Source organism: Magnolia sinica, chromosome 2, assembly GCF_029962835.1.
Source record: "Magnolia sinica isolate HGM2019 chromosome 2, MsV1, whole genome shotgun sequence".
Classification (NCBI taxonomy): Eukaryota; Viridiplantae; Streptophyta; class Magnoliopsida; order Magnoliales; family Magnoliaceae; genus Magnolia; species Magnolia sinica.
Genome location: NC_080574.1, coordinates 121,454,706 through 121,479,996, shown reverse-complemented (window position 1 = coordinate 121,479,996; position 25,291 = coordinate 121,454,706). Strand labels below are relative to the sequence as shown.

Here is a 25,291-nt window from a genome sequence, read left to right as displayed (position 1 = left end):
AAGCAGAGAATACCCAAAAGTCGATATTGCTCCTGCTAGATTGTTGTTAAGTTGGTACTAATAACAATTATCCCATGGTAAATTTCTGATATGAGGCTCACTGGCTGCTAAAGAAATGGGCCCTCGAAAGGAGAAAAAACTGTCAGATCATGATGAACGGTGATTATTGCTGACATGATGGCAATTATTTCACATGTAAAAGGTCCTGAACAGTTCTTTAACTTGTATTCTCATTTATTTAACTCATATTACGAAGATGGACAGACATAAAATGAAAAAGAAGAAGGAACAAATGAAACAGTTCTTTGGTACGTATTATACTAATTACAACTTGGGCATTTTCCTCGCCTGATTAAATGCCATTTTCTAATGAGAAAAAGGAAAAGCTTGTTCATTTCATTTGTATTCTATTGCATAATTCAACAGGTGATGTGTATTTCAGCTATTCCTTGAGCAGATCATAGAAAACTTTTGGCTCTCTGTAGCTTCCGATGCACAAACCCTAAGATCAAAACAGACGTCAAATTAATCAGTACAGAACATAAACAATATATATATATATATATATATATATATATATATATATATATATATATATATATATATATATATATATATATATATATATATATATAGAAAATCAGTTCAACATTATAGTTGGCACTAAAGTAGCTGCAGCAAGGCTTATGATGATTGTAATGATCAGTTGAACATGATAGACGTGTTCAGGGGAAAAAAAATCCATGTGGAGCTAATGAACTCGCACTATGGTGCAGTTGAAGCTTGTGTTCAGCTAACATCTTAGGCATTATAGGATGATACTAGACGCTTGCCATCCACATGTGTGTAGACCCAAGCTGTTCTACATGCCACCAGATCCAAACTGCATGTCAGGTAGGTACCACTACGCATGCACCTAGGCACAAGAATCAAGTTGGCCCACTCATCAGGTGGGTAATCACAGTGTTTGAAACAAATGGATTGCTAGAAAGATCTCAGCCAAGGTTTTCAGCCACTCATTTTGTTTCCTAAATTGTGGCCCATGCAGGGCCCTCCTGATGGACACTTCAGATGTTCCACAAACTCGCAAGCTTGGAAAATGTGGAAGCGTGTAGAGAGACTCGGATCTAGAAAATGGAATTTACCAAAATGGATCTGGCAACTACTTTCCTTGCACACATTACGTTTCTTCCTCTTTTGTTTATCTAACTGTTACAATGAAGTATCTTTACAATGCCTTGTATGGCTTCATGTTTGTCTCAAATGTTTATGAGATGCCTGTGCCTTTATCATTTCATCATTTTGGGAATATGTCAAGTACAAATAGTTGTATCCATGATGGTGTATATCTGGATCTGGGTCATGATGCTAGCAAATTAATGCCCAGTTGCTTTCTAGGAAAAACCAGACTTATTTTATAAGTATTTTAAGGAGTCTTGCTAGCAAGGTATGTGGGCCTTGCTAGAGATGCTCGCCTGACCCATCTGTAGCTATGGTTCTGAATGACGGTATCGGCCGCCGTATTGGCCCCACAGAAAAATGATACAATACGGCGTCGCGTATCGGAATCAGGGCTGTATCGGCCCGTATCAGCCCGTACAGATTTTTTTTGAAGCAATATATATATATATATATATATCAGAAAATAGGAAAAAAAATCAGATATTCAGGAATCTATCATTTTTTGTGTTTTGACCATGTATTCAACGGTGTATTGGACCATTCTTTGATGAGAATGTTGTCTGTCGATTTGACTTGTTGAAAGTCAACTAAATGGGCCCTAATTGAACACGAATTAAACATGATTTGGTGAATGATGGCCCTTGCATTAGAAATACACAAAAAGATGATGAAAATATAAAAAAGAAAGTGAAGGTTTACTCTTCTTTCCGATTTTTTCCATAATGGTCCACTTCGCCTCGATTCGTTGAATTCCATTCAAATAATTTGTTTTGATCCCAAAATAGGTCTAGATCTAGCCTAAAATGAGTTTTTAAGATTCTTCCATGGTTTAAATGAAAAAAAGAAGAAGAAGAGGAGACAAAAGTGAATTTTTGAAAAAAATAATTATTCAAATTTGGACCGTTATTGGCCCTGAATCAGCACTGATATGGGCCGATACGGACCGATACGGTCCAACCGATTCCGATACGGCCGATATAGCCCCGTATCACGTATTGTATTGGCATATCTCTCCTTTTATTGTCTATCTCTAGGACTTTGTAAATTTTCCTCATTTGTTTCTTCTCATTTTGTTCCTAGTCATATCAGGAAACTCTTTCTCGTAAGGTGTGGAATCAGGCTATGGAAGAAGAGATAGCTAGTCTTGATCTTCATGACACTTGGGAACAGATCAGTCTTCCAGCCGGAAATCATGTTGTTGGATATCAGTCAATGTATGCCATTAAATTTTAGCCTGACGGTATTGTGGAAAGATTTTTGGTTGCTACATATACACTAAGATTCTTGGCGTGGTTTATTCAGAGACACTCTCTCCAGTTGACAGGCTTAACTCTATTCGTGTCATTATTTCTGTCATGGTTAATCATGGATGGTTGTTATTCCAGCTTGATAACACATTTCTTCATGGAGATTTCAATAAGGAGGTCTATATATGTGGAGCAACCACCTGGTTTTGTTGCTCAGATGATGATGATGATGATGATATGGAGAAGTAGAAGCAACTTCCGTGACCATTGCGTTAATATTTCTATCAGTCAAGTTATTAAGGCAACCACAACAAACATGCATATTTGTCCTAATAAGCCTGGTTTTCACACAAGATCAAGGGATATCTGACGAATATTTGCAAGAAGATGATGGATGTATGAATGTGTAGAGGTTTCCAATATGTTAGCTTGTTTGAAACTGTTAAAGGAAGATGAAAATAACTCTTTGCCAGAATTAAATCTGTCTACCTGAATTGCAAAAGCGAGGTGGAGTAAGGTTGCTTCAGACCATGGTGGGCCAATAAACTGGAGGCCAATCGGCAATCCCAACTTGTCATACCCAATCTACAAGTTCGCAAACAAAGATTGGTCTATGACAAATCAATTGGTACTTGTGTTAGATAATAGGAAGATGGAAGGGATTGTACCGGAATAGTCACTGCAGGCAATCCAAGAAAGTTTCCTGCTATCTGGAACCTAACAAGTGCAGCTGCAACAATGATACGCCTCAAATCACCATAATGAAATCACAACCCATTAGAATATTGAGGAATTATCTGGTCCTGCAACAATTTGTGTAATTTGGCTATCCATTGGCCCCATTGTGGATGGAGGATGCCAAAAAATCTCACTGATTGGAAGATCATAAATCTATAATCAGTGGACTAAATGTTGCGATGATCTGGAAATGCCAAATATTGGATTGTTAGGATCTTTCAATCTAGAATAATTTTGGGGTGGCCACCATCTACTCTTGTCTGTGGGGTTCATCATATCAATGGTCTCGATAACTGTATCATGGGCCCCCCTTGTAAATGCACATGAGGATATTATTTACCTCCTGACACACCTGGACGTGATAACTACATAATATTGGCGATAACATGTGAAAAGTCGAGAAGTGCAACCTCAAGATTTTATTTAATGTTATCTTGCTAACCAGAACAATTCAGGTACTGAGTGCCTACCTCCATTTATATAGTCAAGTTCGCCGTACTTCAGAGCATCACTTTTTATAGGGTATGCCGTTACACTGTCAAAAACATTAGGAAAATTCCTTATATGGAAAGACATGTACAAATGATGCATACAGAAGCAGCAAGTTACCAAGAAAAACCGACTTGTAATAACAATCAGTAAAATTTCTCCCACTGCACTTTGGTGTATTAAAAAAGCAGCACTTTGGGGTTGTAATGCATACTGATGCCACTTGTCCATACAAGTGAGTTCACAGTTTGCTGATCCAAGTGGGTCCAACATGGAAGGGGGATGCCCCAAAAATCTTCCAGGATGGTTGGAAGATCCTAACTGTCCATTCATTGGCCCTTATTGTCCAAACAGTTGTTTTTCCCTTGATTTTATTAGCTACTGATCAAAGGGTTAGAATCTTCAAAACATGGAAGTTTCTGAGGCATTACCCATTGATGTGGTGCCCACCAGATCAAAAGACCAGATTGCTAAACCATCGGTTCCACTTACATGGACTGGACATATCCTATACATGTTCTAATGCTGACTTTGTTCACGATTAGATGGAACCAAGTTTTCTCAAGAAATTTAATGAGCAAGCCCTGAAACCATAAAGCGTGAAAGATTGAACTGCATTCAAGAAATGGCATAACTCAAGTGGACAAACAAACATGTAGGATTACTTGCACTTGAGAAGCAAAATTCTGTAGTTGGGAACTTCACATTATTGACAATTGCTTGCATAGGTAAGCTTACTTCCAGTATTGAAATTGGAACCACAAAACTGCAGCAACTATGACAAAGTTATGCTGCTTGTGGACATTAAAAGACAGACCAAAACATAGCCCTAAGGCATTGTTCATTTTCTTCTTAAATACAAACTTCATAGCATATGATAATTCCTTTTCAAACTTACATTCGGCTTCAGGTTTTATTGATATGATCTCTATATCCATTATTGAGAAAGCAAAACATACTCATTCGTAAGGACTGGAATCTAATCTATCTCAGTTCGAGAGATTGATGTGAAGTATTTTGATTGCACTAAGTGTTGAGATGTGGAGCCACATCTAGACGGGCACTCGACTAGATGTGGAGCCACATCTAGACGGGCCGCTCGACCGGTTGAGTGGCCCACTCAACCAGTCGAGGACGGGCTCGACTCAAAGTTCAGCGAGCTATGTTTTTTTGGGGTCCAAGGTGCTCGACCGGTCGAGGCCGATGCTCAACCAGTCGAGGTTACGCACTTTCGTTTTACGGATTTGATACGGACTGCGGAAATTTGAGTCGGTTTTGCAAGGGTGAGAAAGGGAAGTTGCCTAAACTATAAATAGGGGTCCCTAGGGCTTTTCTAGGGTAATGCAAAAGGTATTTAAGGTGTGGGCAAAGGTTTTCTCTATTCATCTAAAAGGAAAAGGTTAGTATATTGCTTGTAATCTTCGTTTTCTTCATAGTAGAAGTTTGCACCCGTGGTTTTTTACCCTTGTTTGGGGTTTTTCCACGTATATCTTGTCTTGTGGTTTGTTTGGTATGCTTTGATCCTACTTCTAGATTATATTTCTTTCTGTTTATCGTTTGTGGGTGAGACCGGAGATTGGATCTCGGTTCACTGCGTTGTTGGCGTGTTGCGCAACACTAAGGAAATGAGATGGTTAGCTCTGATGTTACAAATTTCAATGAAAAAGATTTCAAATAGTGATTGCATAAAAATCTTTACACACACACACACCTGAAAACCCCCCTCGAAAGACAGAAATATTGATGCAACATCAAATTGAATAGAACTTTGTGGTTGGGAGCTCAATTTTCTAAAACTGTTCTGCTGTTTGGTGAGGCTATTTTCACCAGATTCACATGTGTCAGCATTATTTTTTAGGGCTTAGTTTTGGTGTGGGATTAAGGGTTAGATTAGTGTTTTAGTTTTTCCGCTGGGCACTCTAGATAATAGTAGTGTTGGTAGTTTTTCTTCATTTAATGGTTTTAGAGCCATTACATACTATGCTTAGTTTTCTAGTTTTCTTAGAATTAGCCTTTTGAAGAGAATATATATTTGTTTTGGGTATTGATATATAGAAGTCTTTCTGAATGTACTTCATTTTTTGTTGGTGTTTCTGCATGAAACCCTTGTGGCTGAGATTTTTCTCCTGCATCAGTTGTGCTAGAATCGCACAAACCTGTCTTCAATGTTTCATTATGAAAGACCTGATCAAATAAAAAACTTGATACATGATTTTTTTTTCTTCTCTTTTTATCTTCTTCTTTTTGAGAAATCTAACTTGATATATGCATAGAAATTCCTACTCTTGATTTGGAGTGAGTTGAGATTTATTGTTTAATTAGGATTTTTGTTGGTTTTGAATTCTACTGCCAATAGCTAGTTGTACTTGTAGAGAGCTAGAAAATGAGTAGTAGGCGTCATGGAAGTCCATGTATAGTTTAGTCTTCTTTGTGCTCTCAATGAAGGCATGTGTAGCAAGCCTTGAGGCGTGACTTCTTCATGAGAAAAGAGCAGAGCTCATTGAGTCCATTTGGAATTTTTTGTCAAGCATAAACAAAGGTTTCCTTCACACTATCTTCTTCTTCTGTCTTCTATTAGTTTATTGTTTTGAGGTAATGAGAAGTTGATGTGATTGTGTTGGTGGTGAGATCAGGATTTCCTGGCCACATGAATTCCATTGTGAGCAAACATGGTGCGAATGCAAACACAATCACGGACGCGGACACAAACACGGACATTAAATGAAACAGAGTAGGGAGAAGTATGGCAGCACAAATTTTGGTTGTGAGAGGCTCTGATATCATGTCCCAACATCAAGAAGGGATGATTGTGAGAAAACAGAATCACCCAATCCGTTTATCACTTATAAGCTATAAATGGACGATATAAAATCCACTAGTTTAAGTCAAAGAATTTACAAGATCCTAATAACAATGATAGAAGGACGGGAAATATTGGCATACACCAATTAGTACAAACAAAATATACACTTGAGAGTCTAAAAAGCTAGCCTAAGTTTGACCAACGGTTTCAACTCTAACTAGTTGATACAGTTAAGACTGATATAACTAAGACAATGACATGTAAACAATGATTCATAATCTTCATCGTCTAAGCCTTGTCCTAACTAAATGGGGTCAGCCACATGAACCCTGTTCCGATCAGATTCATGATCAAGTTATGGCATAAGGTTGATACTGGCTGCCAACCTGACGCAACCTTTCTCCTTTATCCTGCTAGGACCGGCAATGAGAGCACAAAAATCCCACAGGCACAATGTAATAGACTATTATGTAGGTTGGCTACAATCAAGTGCTATCTAAAAGTCTATTACGTAGGTTGATTACAACAAACGAGTTGCATGTAAATAATGATTAAACATACCAAAAGAAAGGCCCGTGTATGCATCTAAATGAAAGGGTAAAAGTGATGTTCAACACTACAAGACTATTTCAGGTGCCAGATCTATCACTTTATCAGATAAAGAAAAAAGACAGAGAAGAACCCATTTTAGTAGCAGCAGGTATGTGATGCAAACAGAAATGAAGTACCCTGTTGTAGGTGTGACAATAACATCTGCCTTCTTAAAAATCTTCATATGGAAGTGCATTTGACGATTCCTGGAGAAATTAGGAAATCAGCATCGAATATATTGTGAAAAAAAATGATAGAACAAATGCTAAAATGCATAGTAATTGGCACTACACTATAAACTGGGATTTAAACAACTTAATATTATTGGAAAAAAGAAATAACTCACCAGTGTATAAACATTTAAAATTCAATGTAGATGAAAAGTACAAAGAAGAGGATGATACGATATCGAGGACAATATTTTCAAAACAAAAATTTCAGAACCATCACAGCTTAAGATTGCAGAAAACTGATGTATCAAGTCTTACCTAGTATGCAGGTTTTGTTCTTGCACATGTGAGTGGGTTAGCATTTTTTCTCATTGATTATGCTAATGGAATTGAGTCATTTTGTGCAATGTGACTGCATGTGGAGTGGAACACATCTGAGTTTTTCAATTCATTCCTTACTGTTATTCCACAAGTTACCTACACCAGTTGGCAAATTCTCATCATCATCAGCATCAGCACCACCATTTAGCAAATCTTACAGATAGAAGGTCTCATTAGAAGCTCTATAGGCTGTGCAAATAATGATTGCATAGATTTCATAAAGCGAAGGTTCAAATCCCAAATGTTATGATCTTTCCCAAAATGCTTTATGTTAGAAGCCAAAATCTTCTGCCAATGAGTTGGTTGATAAAGCATCCATTTATCACATTTTCTGAGATACAAGCCCAGCCTTTTGATTGTGTTGTGTCTTCTGTTTATTGCCTTGTGTGTTTAGTCCCACATCGGATAATTGTGGGAAGTGGGTTGTAACACTCCTATTTATATAAAAGGGGTTCAAGTCATGTAGCCTGGAGTGTGGAATGTGTGAGCAAAGTAGCACCTTGTGCACTTGGGAGGTCTAATCTACAGTTCCCTGCCCTTTTCTCAATATAAATCTTACATTTCTCTCTTTCGTTTTACTTTAGTTATCATGGAATCAAAGCAGGTTAGATCCAAATGACTTTATCTATTCGACCTATTCTCTTCTTCTTCATCCCCACACAATCAATCAATCAATTCGTGTGGACACCGAGGATACCAAAAAGTATCTTCTTGATCGATCACCTCTTCGGCATTCTTAATTTTGCCTTTTCCGCACCCTCAGTTCTCTTCTTAGTCCATTCTTGTTCTGATCATCCTTCAAGTCACTAAAGCTGGCAAGAAGGCTTCATTATTATATAAAAAAAGGTCATTATTATGGATCATTTAGCCAACTTAGAGCCGCTATCCAGAAACATGTTTTACACCAATTTTGCTTTTTTTTCATAATGCTTCGTGTTATGATCCAAAGGGTTTAATAGCCTAACTTGACGTGTTCCATCAGCCTTGGGGCTTTTGGTGTCCTGGTTAGGTTCTTAACAATTGGTATCAGAGTCAACAACAAATCCTATGTTCGATACATAGAAGGGGCGACCTGTGGAAAGGGCAACCTAGACCAGAGTGAAATCCTTCAGGACATGGAGAGGGCTACTTTGACAACTAGAGTGCAGCTGCCATGAATGCAGAGGGCTACCTGGACAACTTGAGTGCAACTACCATGTTTGGAAGGGGCTACCTAGAAAAGAGGCTAGAGGAGTGCCGCCATAGAGTGGGCCGCTGCAGATGTTGGCTGTGGATCATGGAGGAATGTTACGATCCCAAGGGTTTAATTGCCTAACTTGATGCGTTCCATCAGCCTTGGGCCTTTTGGCATATTGGTTAGATTCTTAACACCTCACTTCTTCAATGTCACCATCCGTCAGTAGTGTGATTGGTGCTGTAGAGTTTCATGATGTTCCCTTGGGAATTGAGGGTTATTGTATTTGTGATCTATGTGTTGCATGGTGAAGTTTGGAGGAGTGGGGATCAGGTTATGGATTACCATCTTACCTAAAACCTAGCATTCCCAAAATAAATGAGTTCATACTTTATTTTTGCTCCACTCACACAAATTGTTCGATGTAATGTTTGACCCAACATAATATGGAGGATTCAACCAGCACTAGAGCTTTCCTTTTTTATTGATAGCTTTTCCCTTATTATGCTTTTGTCATTAGTTGTGGGCGTATTTCACTCACATATTCTGCAATATTGCATTTGTGTCTTCACACGCCATTGTGGGTGTAGCCCCTCTCTCAACCATCATGAGTGCAGTTAACTCACTTTGCAGTATTGCACTTGCGTCTTTGAGAGGATTTTGCATGCCAATGACATTTTGGTCGATCAATGGTTTTCGAGTTTGGCTATGTGTTGCTCTTTCAAGAGAAGACTCAATAAACATCAGATGTTCAATATAAAGACAAGCTGCAATTGAAGATCCCGAACCCTAGCATGTTGGGTTTGAGAGGGAATGTTGAGAATAGAAACTCAACCTTTTATTGTGTTGTGTCTTAAGTTTGTTGTTTTGTGAATTTAGTCCCACATCAGATATTTGTGGGAAAGTGGGTTATAACTCTTTACTATATAAATGGGCTCGTCATGAAGACTCTAGTATGCGGAGTGTATAATCAATGTAGCACCTTTTGCACCTTGGAGTTCTAATCTATAAGACTGCCCAGGCCCTTCTCCTAATACGAATCTCTAGTGTGTTATTCTCTTTCCTTCTAGTTTTGTTAATGGCATTGGATGTACATCACTATTAGCTGCAAGTAAGAAGAGTTTTCCATGGTACTAAAATTATACTGAATGAACAACCAACTAGAGCAGTCTAGAAAATACCTAATTCTCTGGGCATTCAGATACTCTTTGCTGCTAAAAGAACGATAGATACGAAGAGCTACTCTCGCATCCCATCCTGATTCCTTGATATTCCTGATAATACATGATATCAGTGGGTAGATCTCTAACTGTTAGAAAAAAGCATTGAGGAAAATAAATTAAAAACCATAACATCCATGCAGTGAAGATAGCATACAGCTTCTCAAGAAGAGGACCCAATGAAGCAGTGCATTCAGAGCCAATTGTTGAATAATGAGCCAGACGCATCACTTCTATCTCTGGTACAGTCACCTCCATAGTCTTACAGGTAGCAAAGGCTTTGGCAGATCAGAAAATAGTAGCCATTGAATTTATGAATTAAGATTGAAATTTATGTCATTAGAAAATAGTAGCTATTGTATTTATCCGTTGACATTGAAAGTTATGTATCACATGGCCTTCATCCGGCTCATATTATCATTAAGTAGTACCTCTATGAAAAATCAGTAAGTCATTGGCTCTGCATTTTAATTTGTAGTAGGAAAATTGAAAATGGTGCCAATAAGATAGTTCAAAGGAAGTAAGTAACGTTATCAATAGAAAGATTAGTGCCTATGCAATGAGCATTAGAGGACAATACCTTCCATCCATATTGCATACACAACCGATCCAAAGCTTGGTTACAACAGCTTCTAATCTCATCATTGCAATCATTAAACCACTAGTTGATCAAACAAAAATACAGAATTAGCATCTTCTTTGGAAACAAAGAAAGCTAATTCATTTGGAGTAACAAAGTGAATTAATGCAATGCTTAAATGTAATTAAAGGATCAATATTTTGTATGGTTTCAGGTTTTAAAACTGTATCACAAACCTCCCCATATTTTGCGAGCTTGACATTAGAAATGGAATGTGTTGACTTGAGCAGTGGAATATTCACTCTAGGCTGGTAATTTATCCAAAATAAAAAGAGCTTGAGTCAGTCGCATCAAGATCATGATTACGAACCACACATGTAAAGAAAAGATGTGACTGAGGAAAGCACAGATTCTTATAATTGATTTCAAGAGACAAGGGAACCAAAAGACCCATTGTTAGGATATTTGTTTGCATGCAGGCATACACGTGCATCTCGAAGACATTTAGCAGTTTAGTAGAAAAACTACATGATCCTTGGCCTTTGAATATGTATAGTGTCCTCAGACCACTAGTTAGCCCATGCTCCTGCAATCCAAATGCCGACAGATGGGCATGACCATGTATACACCATGCCCTGAAATCTCCATATTAGAAGATCCTAGCCATCCAGTCCACAGGAAGTTTTCATTGAATGTGGAATGTTTATGTTTTTTTTCCTTCTTAAAAGCTGGCCATCATTGAGGAGTCAGGATTGCTCCGACAGGGAAATTTTTGGGTCATGAAGCATCCACGATTGGGTGTGCTGGATCAACCGTCTAAATCACAAAACAATGGGCCCCACATTATGAACTCAAATACTGAGGATCCCATACATATCCATGGGCTGAGGATCATAGAATTCCTCAAACAGTAGAAGCATAAGTTGGCCATTGATAGATTGGCAAAATGCGATGCTTTCCTAGCTGCACTGTCCACATGGAAGGCAATCACTGCAGTGGTTATTGTCACTGTCACTATCACTACTGAATTTGATTTAATAACATTTTTCTTAAGAGAAATAAAATGCATTTACTGAAATCTAGTCTATAGAAAGAAAACAAAAATGACTAATGAAAATAATAGAAAGTTTAAGTTCTTTATGATGAACCAAATGCCTAAAACCTTTGAATGAAGGGGAAACTTCAAGAATCAGACATAGAGATCTAGCTCACCAGCAAAGCAGTAGGTTCATTTGATGGAAGGTCACCGCTCATGGCCGCATAACTGGGAAAAGAGAGAAAAAGATTTAGCTTTCCAATTGACTTCTGTCTGGAACTAGAAAATGAAAGAAAGACTAGCAACCATAATGAATTCTGAACGAAGAAAAACTAACGCAATCAATGCATCTTCAACTGTCGCCGCCAATATCCCAACCATTCCAACGGTCCAATTCAGAGGAAGAACACTGAAAGTTTAAAGCACATCTTAGAACTGTATCAGCCCATTAGTTCTTGATATAGAGGATGAGATTGGATGATCTCTATACAACGGAGTGATTAGATTCCATTTACCCTGAGTGAGGTATGCGCCTGAAAGTTGGCTTGAAACCGACTACACCACATAGAGCGGCAGGCATTCTCACGGAACCTAAAGAAAATAGCAAACTTTATTGATGTAAGAGTTCTTGTACTTTCTTGTGATGGTTTAGGAGGCAGTTTCACATTCACTCAAATTGTCTATGACTCCTCTAAAGGATATAATTCATAAAGCAACTTCATTTCACATATCATGAAAGTTATGGTGGCCTGCATAACACCTTGTTCAACTATAGATATCACCAAATGAGGGATACAAATGATTCAACTACCAAACCATGAGTATTTTGGGGGGTGAGTGTCATCTTTGGTTAGGTGACTTCTATCCAGGTGGTGTCATGGTTATGTTTATATAATTTCTGAATTAATGACTAGTAATGACACTAACTTTTTTTTCCTTAAGTATAAATAACTTTCTTGTTGTAGCAAAAGTTACTTCGGATTCAATTTTTCATTCCAAATCTATCTCATATTGCATGCATTGGCAAAAAAGAAATATGATCCTTTCAAATTCTATGTTCTTTATACTGTGTTTCTTCACAAGATTCTAAGATCATCTTTACCTCCTTTACTTTTCAGAAAACTGGAAGTGTCTCCCTACTCCTTTTCCATCCGATTCCAGTAACACCTTGCTTCCACACACACGTGTGTGCACAAGCATGCACACGCCTTTCAATTTTCCTATTTGGTTACAATCAGTGTTCGAAGTATTGGTATTGCTACAAGTTTCGCTTGCCAGGGATACGGAAACAATATCGATATCGCCGGTAACTGAAAATGTGGGGAAACATTGTGGAAACATGGGGGAAAAGGTGATTTTTTTTAGCGAAACTTCAGGAGATGCTAAAATACACATAGTTGCCTATTTAGGAACTTAAAAAAAATGCAAAAAGAATGCATAAATAATAAATTTCTATTTAATAGGGCCTAATAGTGTGTGTTGTTGTAAGAAATCAGTCCAACGATCTCATCAATCTATCCATCCAATCATCCAACCTTCCATCCAAACATCCATCGATATTTCAGAATATCGAAAAAACACGATATTTTGTCGAGAACTCATCAACAATTGGAAAGGAAACGAAAGATCGTGGTCTCATTAATGCCCATGTTGCGATAATGATAATATCGGGATATTATCACTATTATTGTCAACAATTTGAACACTGCATACAACCATGCGCCGATAAAAAATTTTGAAATGGATTTTTTTGGATTTTTTTAATAAGCAAATTTTTGGCGATATCAATACATTGGCGATATTATTGAAATATTGTCAATACACTAGCGATACAAGCGACACCTATAACTTTCATGATAAAAAATATTGGCGATACAAGCGACATCTGGAATTTACACAGTAAAAAATATTGGTGATATCGATACATTGGCGATCCTCAGCAATACATCGCCGATACCTGGAATTCCTAATACCACCAATTTTATCGTATCGCTACCAGTGTTATCGGTATCATCGAGCTAGAAATACGGATTATATTGGGGATAAAGAATGGTTACAATTCAAATTAGAGCAAAACCCTTTCACACACAGACACAGACACATACCCCTCTCAATTTTCCTATTTAGTTACAATTCAAATTAGAGCAAAATCTTTTCACAAAGACACACACACACACACACACCCCATAGAGCGAACCCTTTTCCATGCAAAACCCGAGTTTGTGGGAGGCCCTCTATTCTCTTCCATTTTCTCATTTTCTCATTTTCCTATCTACTTACGCATTTTTTATAACTACTTTGGCAATCCTTTTGTCTCCTTTTGGAACAAATTTCAAATACCCTGCAGATCCAAGAACTTTTCCACAATAGTATAATTTTCAAAGCTTGAGTCTCCAGATATAGAGATTTTACTGATATGGAAAGGAAATTATCAAGAAACTTAACAATCTAGAAAGCTCATCAATAAAACAGAAGCACAAGAATCCAAATTCCTCCATCCAGTTCTGTTTCTATAAGTCTTCCATTGGAATATACCGAATGGCATTTGAAGGGCTTAAGAGCCAACCAGTAAACAATCCCATCTACCGTCTCTCAAAGTGGGATCATTGACCTGATACCTGTATGGGTATTGAGTAGGCTCAGTATCAGGTATGGATGATTCTCCAAATCCCAAATTCTTCGGATATGGGTATGACAAGGTTGGTTCACAATTCACAAGCATAATCTTGTTAGAAGACTTCCTGACTACATCGCAGGTTGGGCTTGTAGCCTAGTTGGATATGACTATGATCCGACTAAAATTTAAAGAATTAGCAGATCTAGAGTGCATATTTCGAGGAGGTATCCTTATGGGAGTATTATGAGTTGGGTAGTCCAAAATCATTTGAAGGATCCAAGTAAAACAGCTTAGCGTTTCTAGAGCAAATCATCGTGCTACAAACACCAGAGGATGCATGCATTTTGTTCCACAAAAGCCTTCTATGTTTCAATGCATAAGATTAGCAAAATGAGTTGCATCAGTATCCTCCATCAAAACCAATAAATGATGGGAAGTTCTTCCAAAAGAATAGTTTACTTTCTAATCCACCCAGTATTCATGTTTATGAACTTGTAACACCACTGACCAATTTAAACTGTATCTTCAAGTTTTGATATTGTGTTTTTTCCTTTTGACGAATGAAATGACATGTAAGGGATTATTTATTCAAAGGTGAAAAAAAAAATCCAAATCTGGCACAATGTCGAATCCACCCATCTCTTTGTAGCTTAAAAATAAAATCTAAGAATGGGAAAGATCTCCTATAGAATTCATCAAACTTCTTGGTAGGAAGATATCATGGTATCATAACAGCTGTGTTGGGAAGCGCGGAAGGTGAGCCTTCAAGATCTGACGGTCTACACGAGTTTTGTAACCCTCACAAAGCAGAAGATAAATGCTCCAATAGCCCATCTATCTACTACTGGAGCAGATGGATCTATTCACACCTCTGATCCTACGGTATAAGTGGCCCCGGATCGCGATCTATGGATTAGATCGTCCCAAGGACGAGCCAAAATGGACAGATTACTGTGCACACGATATCTCTCTGTATACTCTCGGTATTTCGTATGATTTCTTTACGAGAGAAGCTCATCCCTTTTTATAAGAAAGAAAGGAGATAAGATGAGACCGGATTATCCGATCTTCTCTCTATCTCCTATCCAATATCAAATTCAAAATTGAATTTGAAATCTCAACCGAATGGAAAAGGCCAGAAGAAGCCAAACCATATGGGACCTACCCACTAGTGATTGCTCATGAGTGGGCCCCACTAGCCTACGTCTAACAAGCTGTGACCATTTTTCCAGGCCGCTGAGCTGATCTACAGCATCTTACGCAACATTAAGAACTGAAATCCTTGGTGAAACCACCCAGGTAAAAACGCAAAGCTTCTCAAATAACACTAAACATTACAGATAAAATAACGTAAATAATGAAGACCTAAAAGAAAGATGCCTTCCTCATCGTAATAGTTGAGAGAGAGAGAGTACAGATAAAATAATGGAAATAATGAAGACCTAAAAGAATGATGCCTTCCTCATCGCAATAGTTTAGAGTGTGTGTGTGTGTGTGTGTGTGTGTGTGTGTGAGAGAGAGAGAGAGAGAGAGAGAGAGAGAGAGAGAGAGAGAGAGAGAGAGAGAGAGAGAGAACAGTTTTTTTTTTCTTTGCTTGTAATAGAATCTGGTGGTCACTGTTTCCATCTATCACTACAGAGTGAGAGCCATTTACCTCCTCCATCGACACCAAGAGCAACAGGGCACAGCCCTGCAGAGACCACTGCAGCAGAACCACTAGAAGAACCTCCAGCTACCTTACTTGTATCATAAGGATTTCTAGCAACCCTGCAGTATATGCAAATTGCAAATGAATATCTCCCATTATGCTACTTTGTCTGGTTGACTTCTAATCCTAGAACACAGACGTGGAAATATTGAGAAAGAAAGGAAACATTTGCATTCCATTGGGTTCTATATATTAACGTAGAGTTTATTTTCTGTGGCGGTTGCATCAGGACATGAATACTACCAAGATACACTCATGTTTCAAAGATCCTGACCATTGATCTGATGGGAACCGTAGTTGATGGAGCATGTCCCAAAAGTACTACAGATTGGAAGATCCTACCAATGCAATCTTTGGACTTTCCTCCATCACATTGTTGTAATTTTCAGAAGTGCCTGTTTGTTCCAATCGAATGGTTAGCATCTTCCTACTTGGAAATTTTTTGAGGCATGCTCCATTCACTATGAAGCCATAACTGCTTTGAAACATCAACACCTGAATAACTCCTCAAGGATGTTCTTACCCATAATGAGGATTGATCCCACTTGTCCCAAGACCAAGCTCGTGCATGTTGGTTTTCCCAACGATTATTGCACCGCATGACCTCAGGCGCGAGACACAACATGCGTCATTTTTACAATTTCTCATATTGTGCAACCACTTGGTACCACCTACAAGAACCATTGCATTGAATATCAAAATGAGAATAAATAAATCTCCAGCACGAAACATTGTTTTAAAACTCGAAAAACCCGACTCAAAAGTCTGTCTGGTCAATTAAAGATCAAGCTGTTTTTAATCTTGAATAACTAAACATGGTAATATTTATGACTTAAAAGTTATGAATATGGTAAATCTAGGCAATTTGTTTTTTGAGTTTTGTTGAGTAAAATCAACTTGACCAAGTCACCTGTCTAGATGGAGTTAAGTTTTTTTTTTTAAGTTTTGATGAACTGATCAAATCGACTAGAGATTTTTCAAGTTTCCAAATAGAGGTACAAAAAGACAATGATTAGTCAACCAAAGATAAAACATGGCTGCTAAAATCAGAGCAAAAAGGAGATCACCTGTAGTTGGATAGGGCATGCAATCTATCTCATCCTTGACAGCAATTGGAACCCCATCCAAAACTGAGATTGGTTTGCCTATAAAAGATCATAATGAGCACTTACATAGGTCAGAGTACAACAAAATTTTTTACATCACGATAAAGACACAATGAACAATCTGAATGAACTTAGGCTGCATTTAGATGCATTATTGGATTTAATTGCAATGACTAGCTAAATTAAATTACTGAATTGCAATCATTCTTAGTTGTCTTTTTTTCTTCCCTTCTCTTTTCTTTTTCTTTTCTAATAAAGGAGCCCCGCAATTGTAGTTACATTTCTTTCAAGTCCAACTTGAAAGCAATGAATATGGAGCTCAGTCCCCTAATACAATTACTCAGTTAATTACATTGTGTTCATCCCCACTTAATTGAACTACTTATTGCAATTCAATTCCATAATGCACCCAAACACATGTTTAGCTAGTGACATTTCATGACTTTAATTTCATGGACCATGGAACACCAGAAAACCAATTCCAAAGATCATATTTGTCATAATACATGTTGAACTTAAAGACACTATATTCATGGCTGGTTTTCTTTATAGAATCAATCTCATGAAGATCAATGACACATTATGAAATATTTTTCATTTAGAAAAATGACTTTCAGTAACTCATAAAACTCATGTTCAGATCCTCAACCCACAATGGGTACACTTATAGACATGTATTTAGTTTTTTACAAGTGGTGCCTATCGTTCAGTGATTGAGAATATTGATGGATTGACCATGCCTGAAAAGTCTCGCAGATTGGAAGATCCAAGCCACCAATCTCAGGAATTATTTTTAGTTAAAGATGGACCATCATTGTATCACTTTTCTTAACCATCTATCTGCAGGCCATATTTGAAAGGCTTTGGTTGTCCTTCAAGGAGACATTTAGGGGCATGGTCCATCTTTGGTGGGGCCTCAATGAATCATGGGCCTCTTCTTTACGAACCAAAAACCTAGTATGCATATCCTCAGTTCAAGATTGCTATACTTCCTCCATTTAGATTGACAACTATTATGAAAGAGTATGTAGTTTAGCAATGCAATGAATTGTCAGTGGTGTTGAGGTACCTTTCTCATATCGAAGAGTTGACTCAGTGGCTTGTCGGAGAATATCTTCGACATAATGATTAATAAAGAATGACATTTGCAGGTCAGGCTTGGAGGAGTCCTTGACTGCAGTTATAAATCGCTCTGCGACCTGTGCAAACAAATAGTCAAGCTCCCAGAAGGTGTAAATGGAAAACTGTAAATGCACTTGCAAAGAGATTGCATACCACAAGGGGAGTTGTTGCTCTCGAACTATAGGCTCTCGCATAATCTTGTATTGTCCAGCGTCGGAAACTGGATGCTGGATCACCTACTACTGTTTCTGACTGGAGAGGCAAGCACTGCACTGCTTGCTGAACTTGATCGGATGGAGATAAATCACGTTCTACAAAACTGCTCTCTCGCTCTTCAATATCTGCAATGATGGAGTCAAATCTGGTATACGTAACACAGTTGCATTTACTTTGCTAAAAATTCCCTATAAATAACTGCTCATAAGCACAATAAAGCTGAAGAAAATGCAGTAATTTGTGGGATATAAACTCGTATCTGTTTGTGGACTGCAATCACGAGGAAACCATAGTGATGTAGGAAAGGTCAGGAATGACTCAATGGAGCACCAGCACAGCACAAATTTGGGCCAGAGGGGCCCTGATTGGTCAGAAACTGACTAAACACGCACTATAGCTTTGACGGCCATAACTTTGCAAAACGCATATCCATTTTGGGTGTTTAATATGTTGTTAGAAAGCCATTGACAAGCTCTACATCTTGGCCAATCACCCAAGGTTCATTGGCCCTAGACAACTTCACAAATTCAATTATTTTAGGGGTCAAATTTGGATTTTAAGTCAAAGCTTAACTATTTTTTAGCAAATTCCATTTTCGCTGTTTTTGGGTTTTAAGAGTCTGGTCCAGTCCAATGCCTTTGTTTTAGTCATCTAAGAGTCTTTTACAAGTTTGGATAGGATTAGATGTCTTTTACTGTCTTTAGTTATTTTACTATTTCAGAAAAGTTTCCTACTTTGAGTTGGATTGGGAGTCTAGGGCCTCTTTTTCCTTATGTGAGGCCAGATACATTTTAAACAACACCTTTCATCAATAATATCAATTTTATTTCTCATTTTTAGAGATTTTTCTCTCCTTGTAGAGTCAAGGGTTATCCTTTGGAAAAAGACGGTGATCTCCTATTTTATCCATGCATCCCCAAATTGGTAGATCAATGTCCCATGGGCCTCACATCTATTGTAATCATGGACACATTTGAAGAAGCATTGAATCTTGATATCATCGAACAGGTTTTGTACAAGGGACGTGAAAATTTCAGAGGCATTTAAGAACTTGGTTTCATGAAGGAATTATACCTTCACAAAGGTGCTCAGGTAAAAATGCGGGCGGCTCCTCCATTTCTGCAAAGGAGATAAGCTGCAAGAAGTTGAAGTTAGTTGTAAGCAAGCACGCAAGTAATTACTTGAACCAAAAAAAAAAACCTTTGATGGATAGGCAAAACAAAATGATTCAAACTCTCTTGCAAGAAAAATGCAAAGAAATATGACAAACTCAGTAATCATTATCATTTACACTTCATATGATAGTGAAGAAAGAGTTTTGTTAAGCCCACATGCAGCCACCTGGCACATGTGTGGGACATCTGCATTGCACATCAGGTAGGTCCTACTGTAAGGATGACCTGGCCCAAAAATTAGGCCCATCAACTCATGAGTTGGGCCACATTTGTATGAACATTTTAAATGATTCAAAAGAACTTGACAACATCCAATGCACACATCTGGGTCACATGATCAATTGACCAGCTGTTGGGGCCAAACAGATGCATGGTTCCGGTGTCCCATACATGCAACAGGTTGGCATGTGTGGTCATGCATATAGTTGTTTATGGGCTTGGCTAATCTCCACTAGACATGCCCACTAAATAAACATTAAAACAGTTGCATATTGGAAAGGTGGCCCTGCGTTTGAAGATAAAAATGTAAACCATAATGTGAGAAGACTCTACTAGCCAAAAACATATAATTTCATGAGGCCACAGCAATGGACTATAGGAACTATTTCACCCGACGGATTAGAATTGGCTTCGCCGATCATATTTCTCCCGAGATGCAAGAAAAGAAAGAACACAATATATAAAAAATAAAAAAACTTATTAAAAAAAAGAAAAGTGAAGCATAATTCAAAGCTTAAATCGTGGATAGGTTCCATAACTTGCACAAACTTATTTTAGAAGTTGAAAACTGAAGAAGATAGCAGTTAGTAGTGCCAACTACAGAATATGAATGGACATCCAAATTATCAAGCACATAAAATACAAGCAATGGAGAGGGAAAGAAAAAAAAAAAAAGAAATCAAGAAAGTTTGAACCAATACCTTGTGGATCAAATTGTCTCTCTTCAATATGTACACTACGAGTGGACCCAAAATCCTCAACTCCAAAATCCACACAAAAATCTTCACCACAAGTCCGGCAAGGCGAGGAGCTAATCAAACGTGCAAAATTTGACATATCAATAAACTTTAACCTTATACATGACAAGAGGACCATTCTTATAATAGTTACTCTCACACCACCAATGAAATATCCAAACTTTAAAATTATTTAAATAAGGGAACTTTGAGGGGGGGGGGGGGAGAGAGATCTGGTACAAATGTAAGGAAAAATACACAACCAAGCATAGTTCCATTTGTCAATAAGAAGCAAGCAGATATCAAACTACCAATCAAGTATAGAGATTTTCTATACACTATTACTATTTAACTACACGGACTATATCAGAGGGAGAAACGGGTTAAAAAAAAAAAAAAAGAATAGAAAGAGAGAGAGAGTATAGAGGAAACATCAAATGAAACCAGTAAAATCAGTTTTAATGCATGAGCAAGAAAATGATATCAAGGTAACAACTTCCCAGCTATTGGGGTTGGCTACATGAATCCTTTTCTGCCATTCCACTCTATCAAGGGCCATAATTACGCACTAGCATGAGTTTGGAATGTCATATTGTTCGGATTCATGCTGGTATAAGTTCGATGCCGATTGCCAAAATAACGCAACCCTCCTTTGTCCAGTGTGGGGACCAGCAATGAGAGCATAAAACTCTCACAGGCATAATGTAATAGATTATTATAGCTTGACTGGAATCAACGAGTTACTACTAATGATAAACAATAAAAACTTCTTGATACAGAATTTTGGGAATATACACGATGAAGAATTCAAACATAAAACCTCATAAAATATATTGGTAGAAAACAAGGTGATGTTAAGCAACTGATAAAATATATTAGAAATAAGAAACAGCCCAAGTTAACGCCAAGCGAAACCAGTGGAATTCAGCTCTGTTGCATAAGGAAGAAACTGAAATAAAACTAATAGGCAAGGAACTGATTGCAATTGAAAATCTATAATGTGAACAAATGTGCAATCTTAATTCACAAGCAAGAAACCTGATTTAGAAGTTATTATTATTTTATTTTTTTGGTCACTAAATCCTAGAGAAAAGATAACATGCTTATCAATGTGAAATCGCAGAAAAAAAATTCACAAAGAAATTCAGAAGCATTGATTAAATGTGAATGGTTTTTATCCATCATTTAGTGCTTGTTACAGAAAACACCCACATATAATCAATGCAGGAAAAGCAAAACCACAAAAGAAAATAACGAAACCAAAAAGCAAAGAGAAAAACAAGAGATGAGACAAAGATTTACATGGTGTAATAATATGTCTACATCCGTAGGATAGCAATACAGAACTTTCTTCTTTACTAAAATACAATAAATTAGAAATATATTCATGTAGACAAAGCAAAATTAAAAAAGAACGGAGCCAAACAAAAAACCAAAAAGCAAAGAAAAAAACAAAAGACGAAGTAGAAAATTTTACATGATTCAGCAATATGCCTATCCATGGGCAGCAACACTACTGGACTGCATAAAGAAACATATAACAAAAGAAGCAAATGGTAACAGAAATCACTAGAATTTAACTCTAGTGAATAAGCAAGCAAGCAAGCAATGTCAAACTAAAGGGCCGGTGGTAACTAGATATGCAAAATAGTTAAGAGGTCTCTTTGCAAATAGAAATCCATGGATCATGAACTCCATCTCTGTCGTATGTGGGGCCACGAGTAGGATGATCTGGACCTCTATTGGGTATGCTCCACCATTGATAGGTCGTTGCCCAATAAAACAGGGTGGGTGGTCAAAGACCGGAAACCAAAAGTGGGAAGCACTCATAAATTAATGGACCAAATTTAATTGTTCAAACGGTTAGGATAGTAAGTTAGCTGTTATTATGGGGCTATTGTCCATCCATAGCACCGGCTATTGAATGGACAGTCAGGATTACCGTAGATGTGGCAACATGTATGGTGGAGATGGAAGCCTATATGGTACACTGCAGGTGCACATATCTGTGCACCTCAGGTGTATACGATTCTGTGTACACACTAACAGAACATATGGACCTTGATGTCCTTAGGTCACTGCGTACTGAAAAGACATCAATTTGAATATGATACCACATGCAGAAAAAGTTCGTTCGATTCTAGTTTTTAAAAGCTTCATTATAATTCCACCAAGGTAGACATCCAAACTAAAATAAAATAAGAGAAAAGAAGAAGAAGAAGAAGAAGAAGAAGAAGACTTGTATGTAGACTGCAGGAGCGCCAATTGGAATTGTGCTACTCAACCATTGGACCACATGTACAGCTGATGTGAATCATTAAAGAGGTGTGCCCCACCATGGAAAGGCCACCGGCAGAATACCTCTCTCACGGAACAAATGATCCCAACCATGCAATCACTGGGTTTGAATGCAAACAATTGTTCTTTGCCACTTTTAACAGTCCGTTGTCTCGGATGGTTAGGATCATTTCCAAAGAAAGGTGCTTCACCCATGTCCTATCCATGGTGGGCCCCACCTGTTGAACGGTACAGATCGCTACACACGTGTCCCAATCACAGAATTCAGTGCTTCCAGGGTGAGCGCAAAAAATGAAAATTACAGAAATTACACCTTCAAACTCAATAATTTAAGACCTCAGTCCACCAACAGAGTTCATCACACAATTAATGGCCTGTTTGGATGTGCTATCGAACTGAATTGCAATAATCAGACAAAAAAGAAGAAGAGGGATATGCCATCTGTAGTTTCTGTACACCATGGATATACCATCTGCAGAATACCTCTTGAATAGTACAAATGATCCTAACCGTGACCGTGCAGTCGCTGGTCTTGAATGCAAACCATTGGCCTTTTGCCACTTTCAATTGCTACGACTATTTCCAAGGTACTTTTCCTATGCCCTATACGTGGTGGTCCCCACCTCTTGAACAGAACAGATAACCACCTACGTGTACCAATCATAGAATTCAATACTTCCTGGGCGGCGCATCACCCTAGTTCCGAATATAGAAAAAGAGCAAAAAATGTATGAAATATGAAAATTACAGAAATTTACACATTCAAACTCAATAATCTAAAACCTCAATCCACCAAAAAGAGTTCAGCATACAATTAACAATATGTTTGGTTGCGCGATCGAACTGAATTGCAATAATCAGACAATCAAAGAGGGAATTAAAATTTAAAAAATCAAAAAAATAAAAAATAAAAATAAAACATTATAAAAAAATCAAACTCAATATGAAATAACTGCAAAAATTGCGTACTAAAAAAAAAACATTATTTATTCTCATTGTTCACAATTCATATTTATTGCGCATCCAACCGCAAGCCCATACTAAAAATTTAAGCAATTCTCACACGCGAACGAAAAAAGGAAGGAAAAAGAGAACAGAGCAGAATTCAGTACCAATGCAGAATCCAGTAACAAAGAATTCAGTATAAACCCACGGAGTGTTTGGATGCGCTATCAAACTGAATTGCAATAATTTCTTTTTTTTAAAAAAGCATTATCAGTTCTCGTCATTCGCAATTCAATTTGATCGTGCATCCAAACGCAGCCCATACTAAAAATCAAAATTGAAGCAATTCTCACACATAAAAGAATAAAAAAAAAGAAGAAATAAAGAAAAAGAGAACAGAGTAGAATTCAGTTCCAACACAAAATCCACCAACAAAGAATTCAACACAAACTCCACGGCGTGTTTGGATGCGCTATCCAACTGAATTGCAATCATCATACAAACAAAGAGGGAATAATAATTTTCAAAAAAAAAAAATCATTATCAATTGAGTACTAAAAAAGCATTATCGATTCTCATCGTTTGCAATTCAATTCAATCAAGCATCCAAACACAGTCCATACTAACAGAGTAGAAAACAGTTCCGATGTGAAATCAAGGAAACGGAATGGAGTTTTGCCTTTGACATTCGCTCGGAGATACGTCTCATTGCTGTCGGAGCTGAGATCGACAGCTCCGGCGGGCTGGTAGACTTTCTTGCTTTCAGTGCTGAAGAATCCCATGGCTTGAATTCTGGGAATTGCAGGAATGTACAGATGCTCTTGTTTTCAGAGTTTTTATAGAGAGACTGAGACAGAGGAGCGGAGAATGCGAGAAAATATTATAATAAATGGGGGTGTATGGAAAGCGAGAACACTTGCATGGATTGTCGTGCGAGAGGGACGATGGGGAGGGAGATTCTAGAAGCGGAGTTGATTAGTTGCGGCGCTGGACTCAGCCACCACGGTGCGGACGTTGAGTGTGGGACCCACCTTGAAGTATCTATTTATATCCACGCCGTCCATACGTTTTTATAGATTATTTTAGGCCATTAGTGGAAAATAAAGAGCATGAATATCTCATATGGACCCCACCATTTGAAACAGTAGTGATTGAACGGTCACCATTAAAAAATTCCTAGGGACCACTGTAACGCACGCTTTAATGTTTATTTTCCAATCCAACCTGTTGATAAGGTCAAAAATACATGGATTATGGAAAAATAAACCAATATTAATATTATCTTAATCAAAAACTTTTGTGGCCCACAATAATTTTTTAATGGTCAATCGCCACTTTTTCCTCTGATGTGGGTGAAATGATAATTTCATATTTTTTATTTTTTGTATCATTCCATAAAATGAGCTTGAAAAACGGATGGATGGTGTAGATATACAATAGAAATATCAAGGTGAGGCCCACGGTCACAGCCGCACTGGTTGTGGCCCAGGAACACCTGTTCCGGTTGCAGAGAATTCGGTTTTGGTCCTTCGTCATT

At 37.7% G+C, this 25,291-nt stretch overlaps 1 protein-coding gene across 3 annotated transcripts; it reads right to left on the bottom strand.

The window, feature by feature from the left end:
* Positions 1–212: 212 nt before the first annotated feature.
* On the bottom strand, positions 213–24,658 carry LOC131237503 (fatty acid amide hydrolase-like). Of its 3 annotated transcripts, XM_058235314.1 has the most exons (20): positions 24,434–24,656; positions 20,476–20,585; positions 19,455–19,515; positions 18,318–18,505; positions 18,112–18,241; positions 17,004–17,081; positions 16,460–16,607; positions 15,883–15,995; positions 12,127–12,202; positions 11,949–12,020; positions 11,788–11,839; positions 10,812–10,883; positions 10,576–10,656; positions 10,153–10,256; positions 9,957–10,049; positions 7,188–7,256; positions 3,638–3,702; positions 3,098–3,159; positions 2,919–3,014; positions 213–502 (listed from the first exon to the last, which is right to left on the bottom strand). In XM_058235314.1, exons 1-20 carry the CDS (start codon positions 24,534–24,536, stop codon positions 443–445), a joined length of 1,833 nt encoding a protein of 610 aa, XP_058091297.1. In that variant the 5' UTR covers positions 24,537–24,656; the 3' UTR covers positions 213–442. The 3 variants fall into 3 exon arrangements, with proteins under 3 accessions (XP_058091297.1, XP_058091298.1, XP_058091299.1); XM_058235315.1 differs by lacking the exons at positions 2,919–3,014; positions 3,098–3,159 and having other exon boundaries at positions 24,434–24,658; XM_058235316.1 differs by lacking the exons at positions 213–502; positions 2,919–3,014; positions 3,098–3,159 and adding an exon at positions 3,177–3,519 and having other exon boundaries at positions 24,434–24,657.
* Positions 24,659–25,291: the final 633 nt, after the last annotated feature.

What these genes read in the sequence shown, in the direction of transcription:
- LOC131237503 (XM_058235314.1), bottom strand. Translation starts at nt 24,536, where the DNA reads ATGGGATTCTTCAGCACTGAAAGCAAGAAAGTCTACCAGCCCGCCGGA. An exon ending in GTATGCAATATGGATGGAAG is followed by an intron (nt 10,257 to 10,575) that starts GTATTGTCCTCT and finishes GCTACCTGTAAG; the next exon opens with ACTATGGAGGTGACTGTACC. An exon ending in ACCTCGCTTTTGCAATTCAG is followed by an intron (nt 503 to 2,918) that starts GTAGACAGATTT and finishes TTTTGATCTTAG; the next exon opens with GGTTTGTGCATCGGAAGCTA.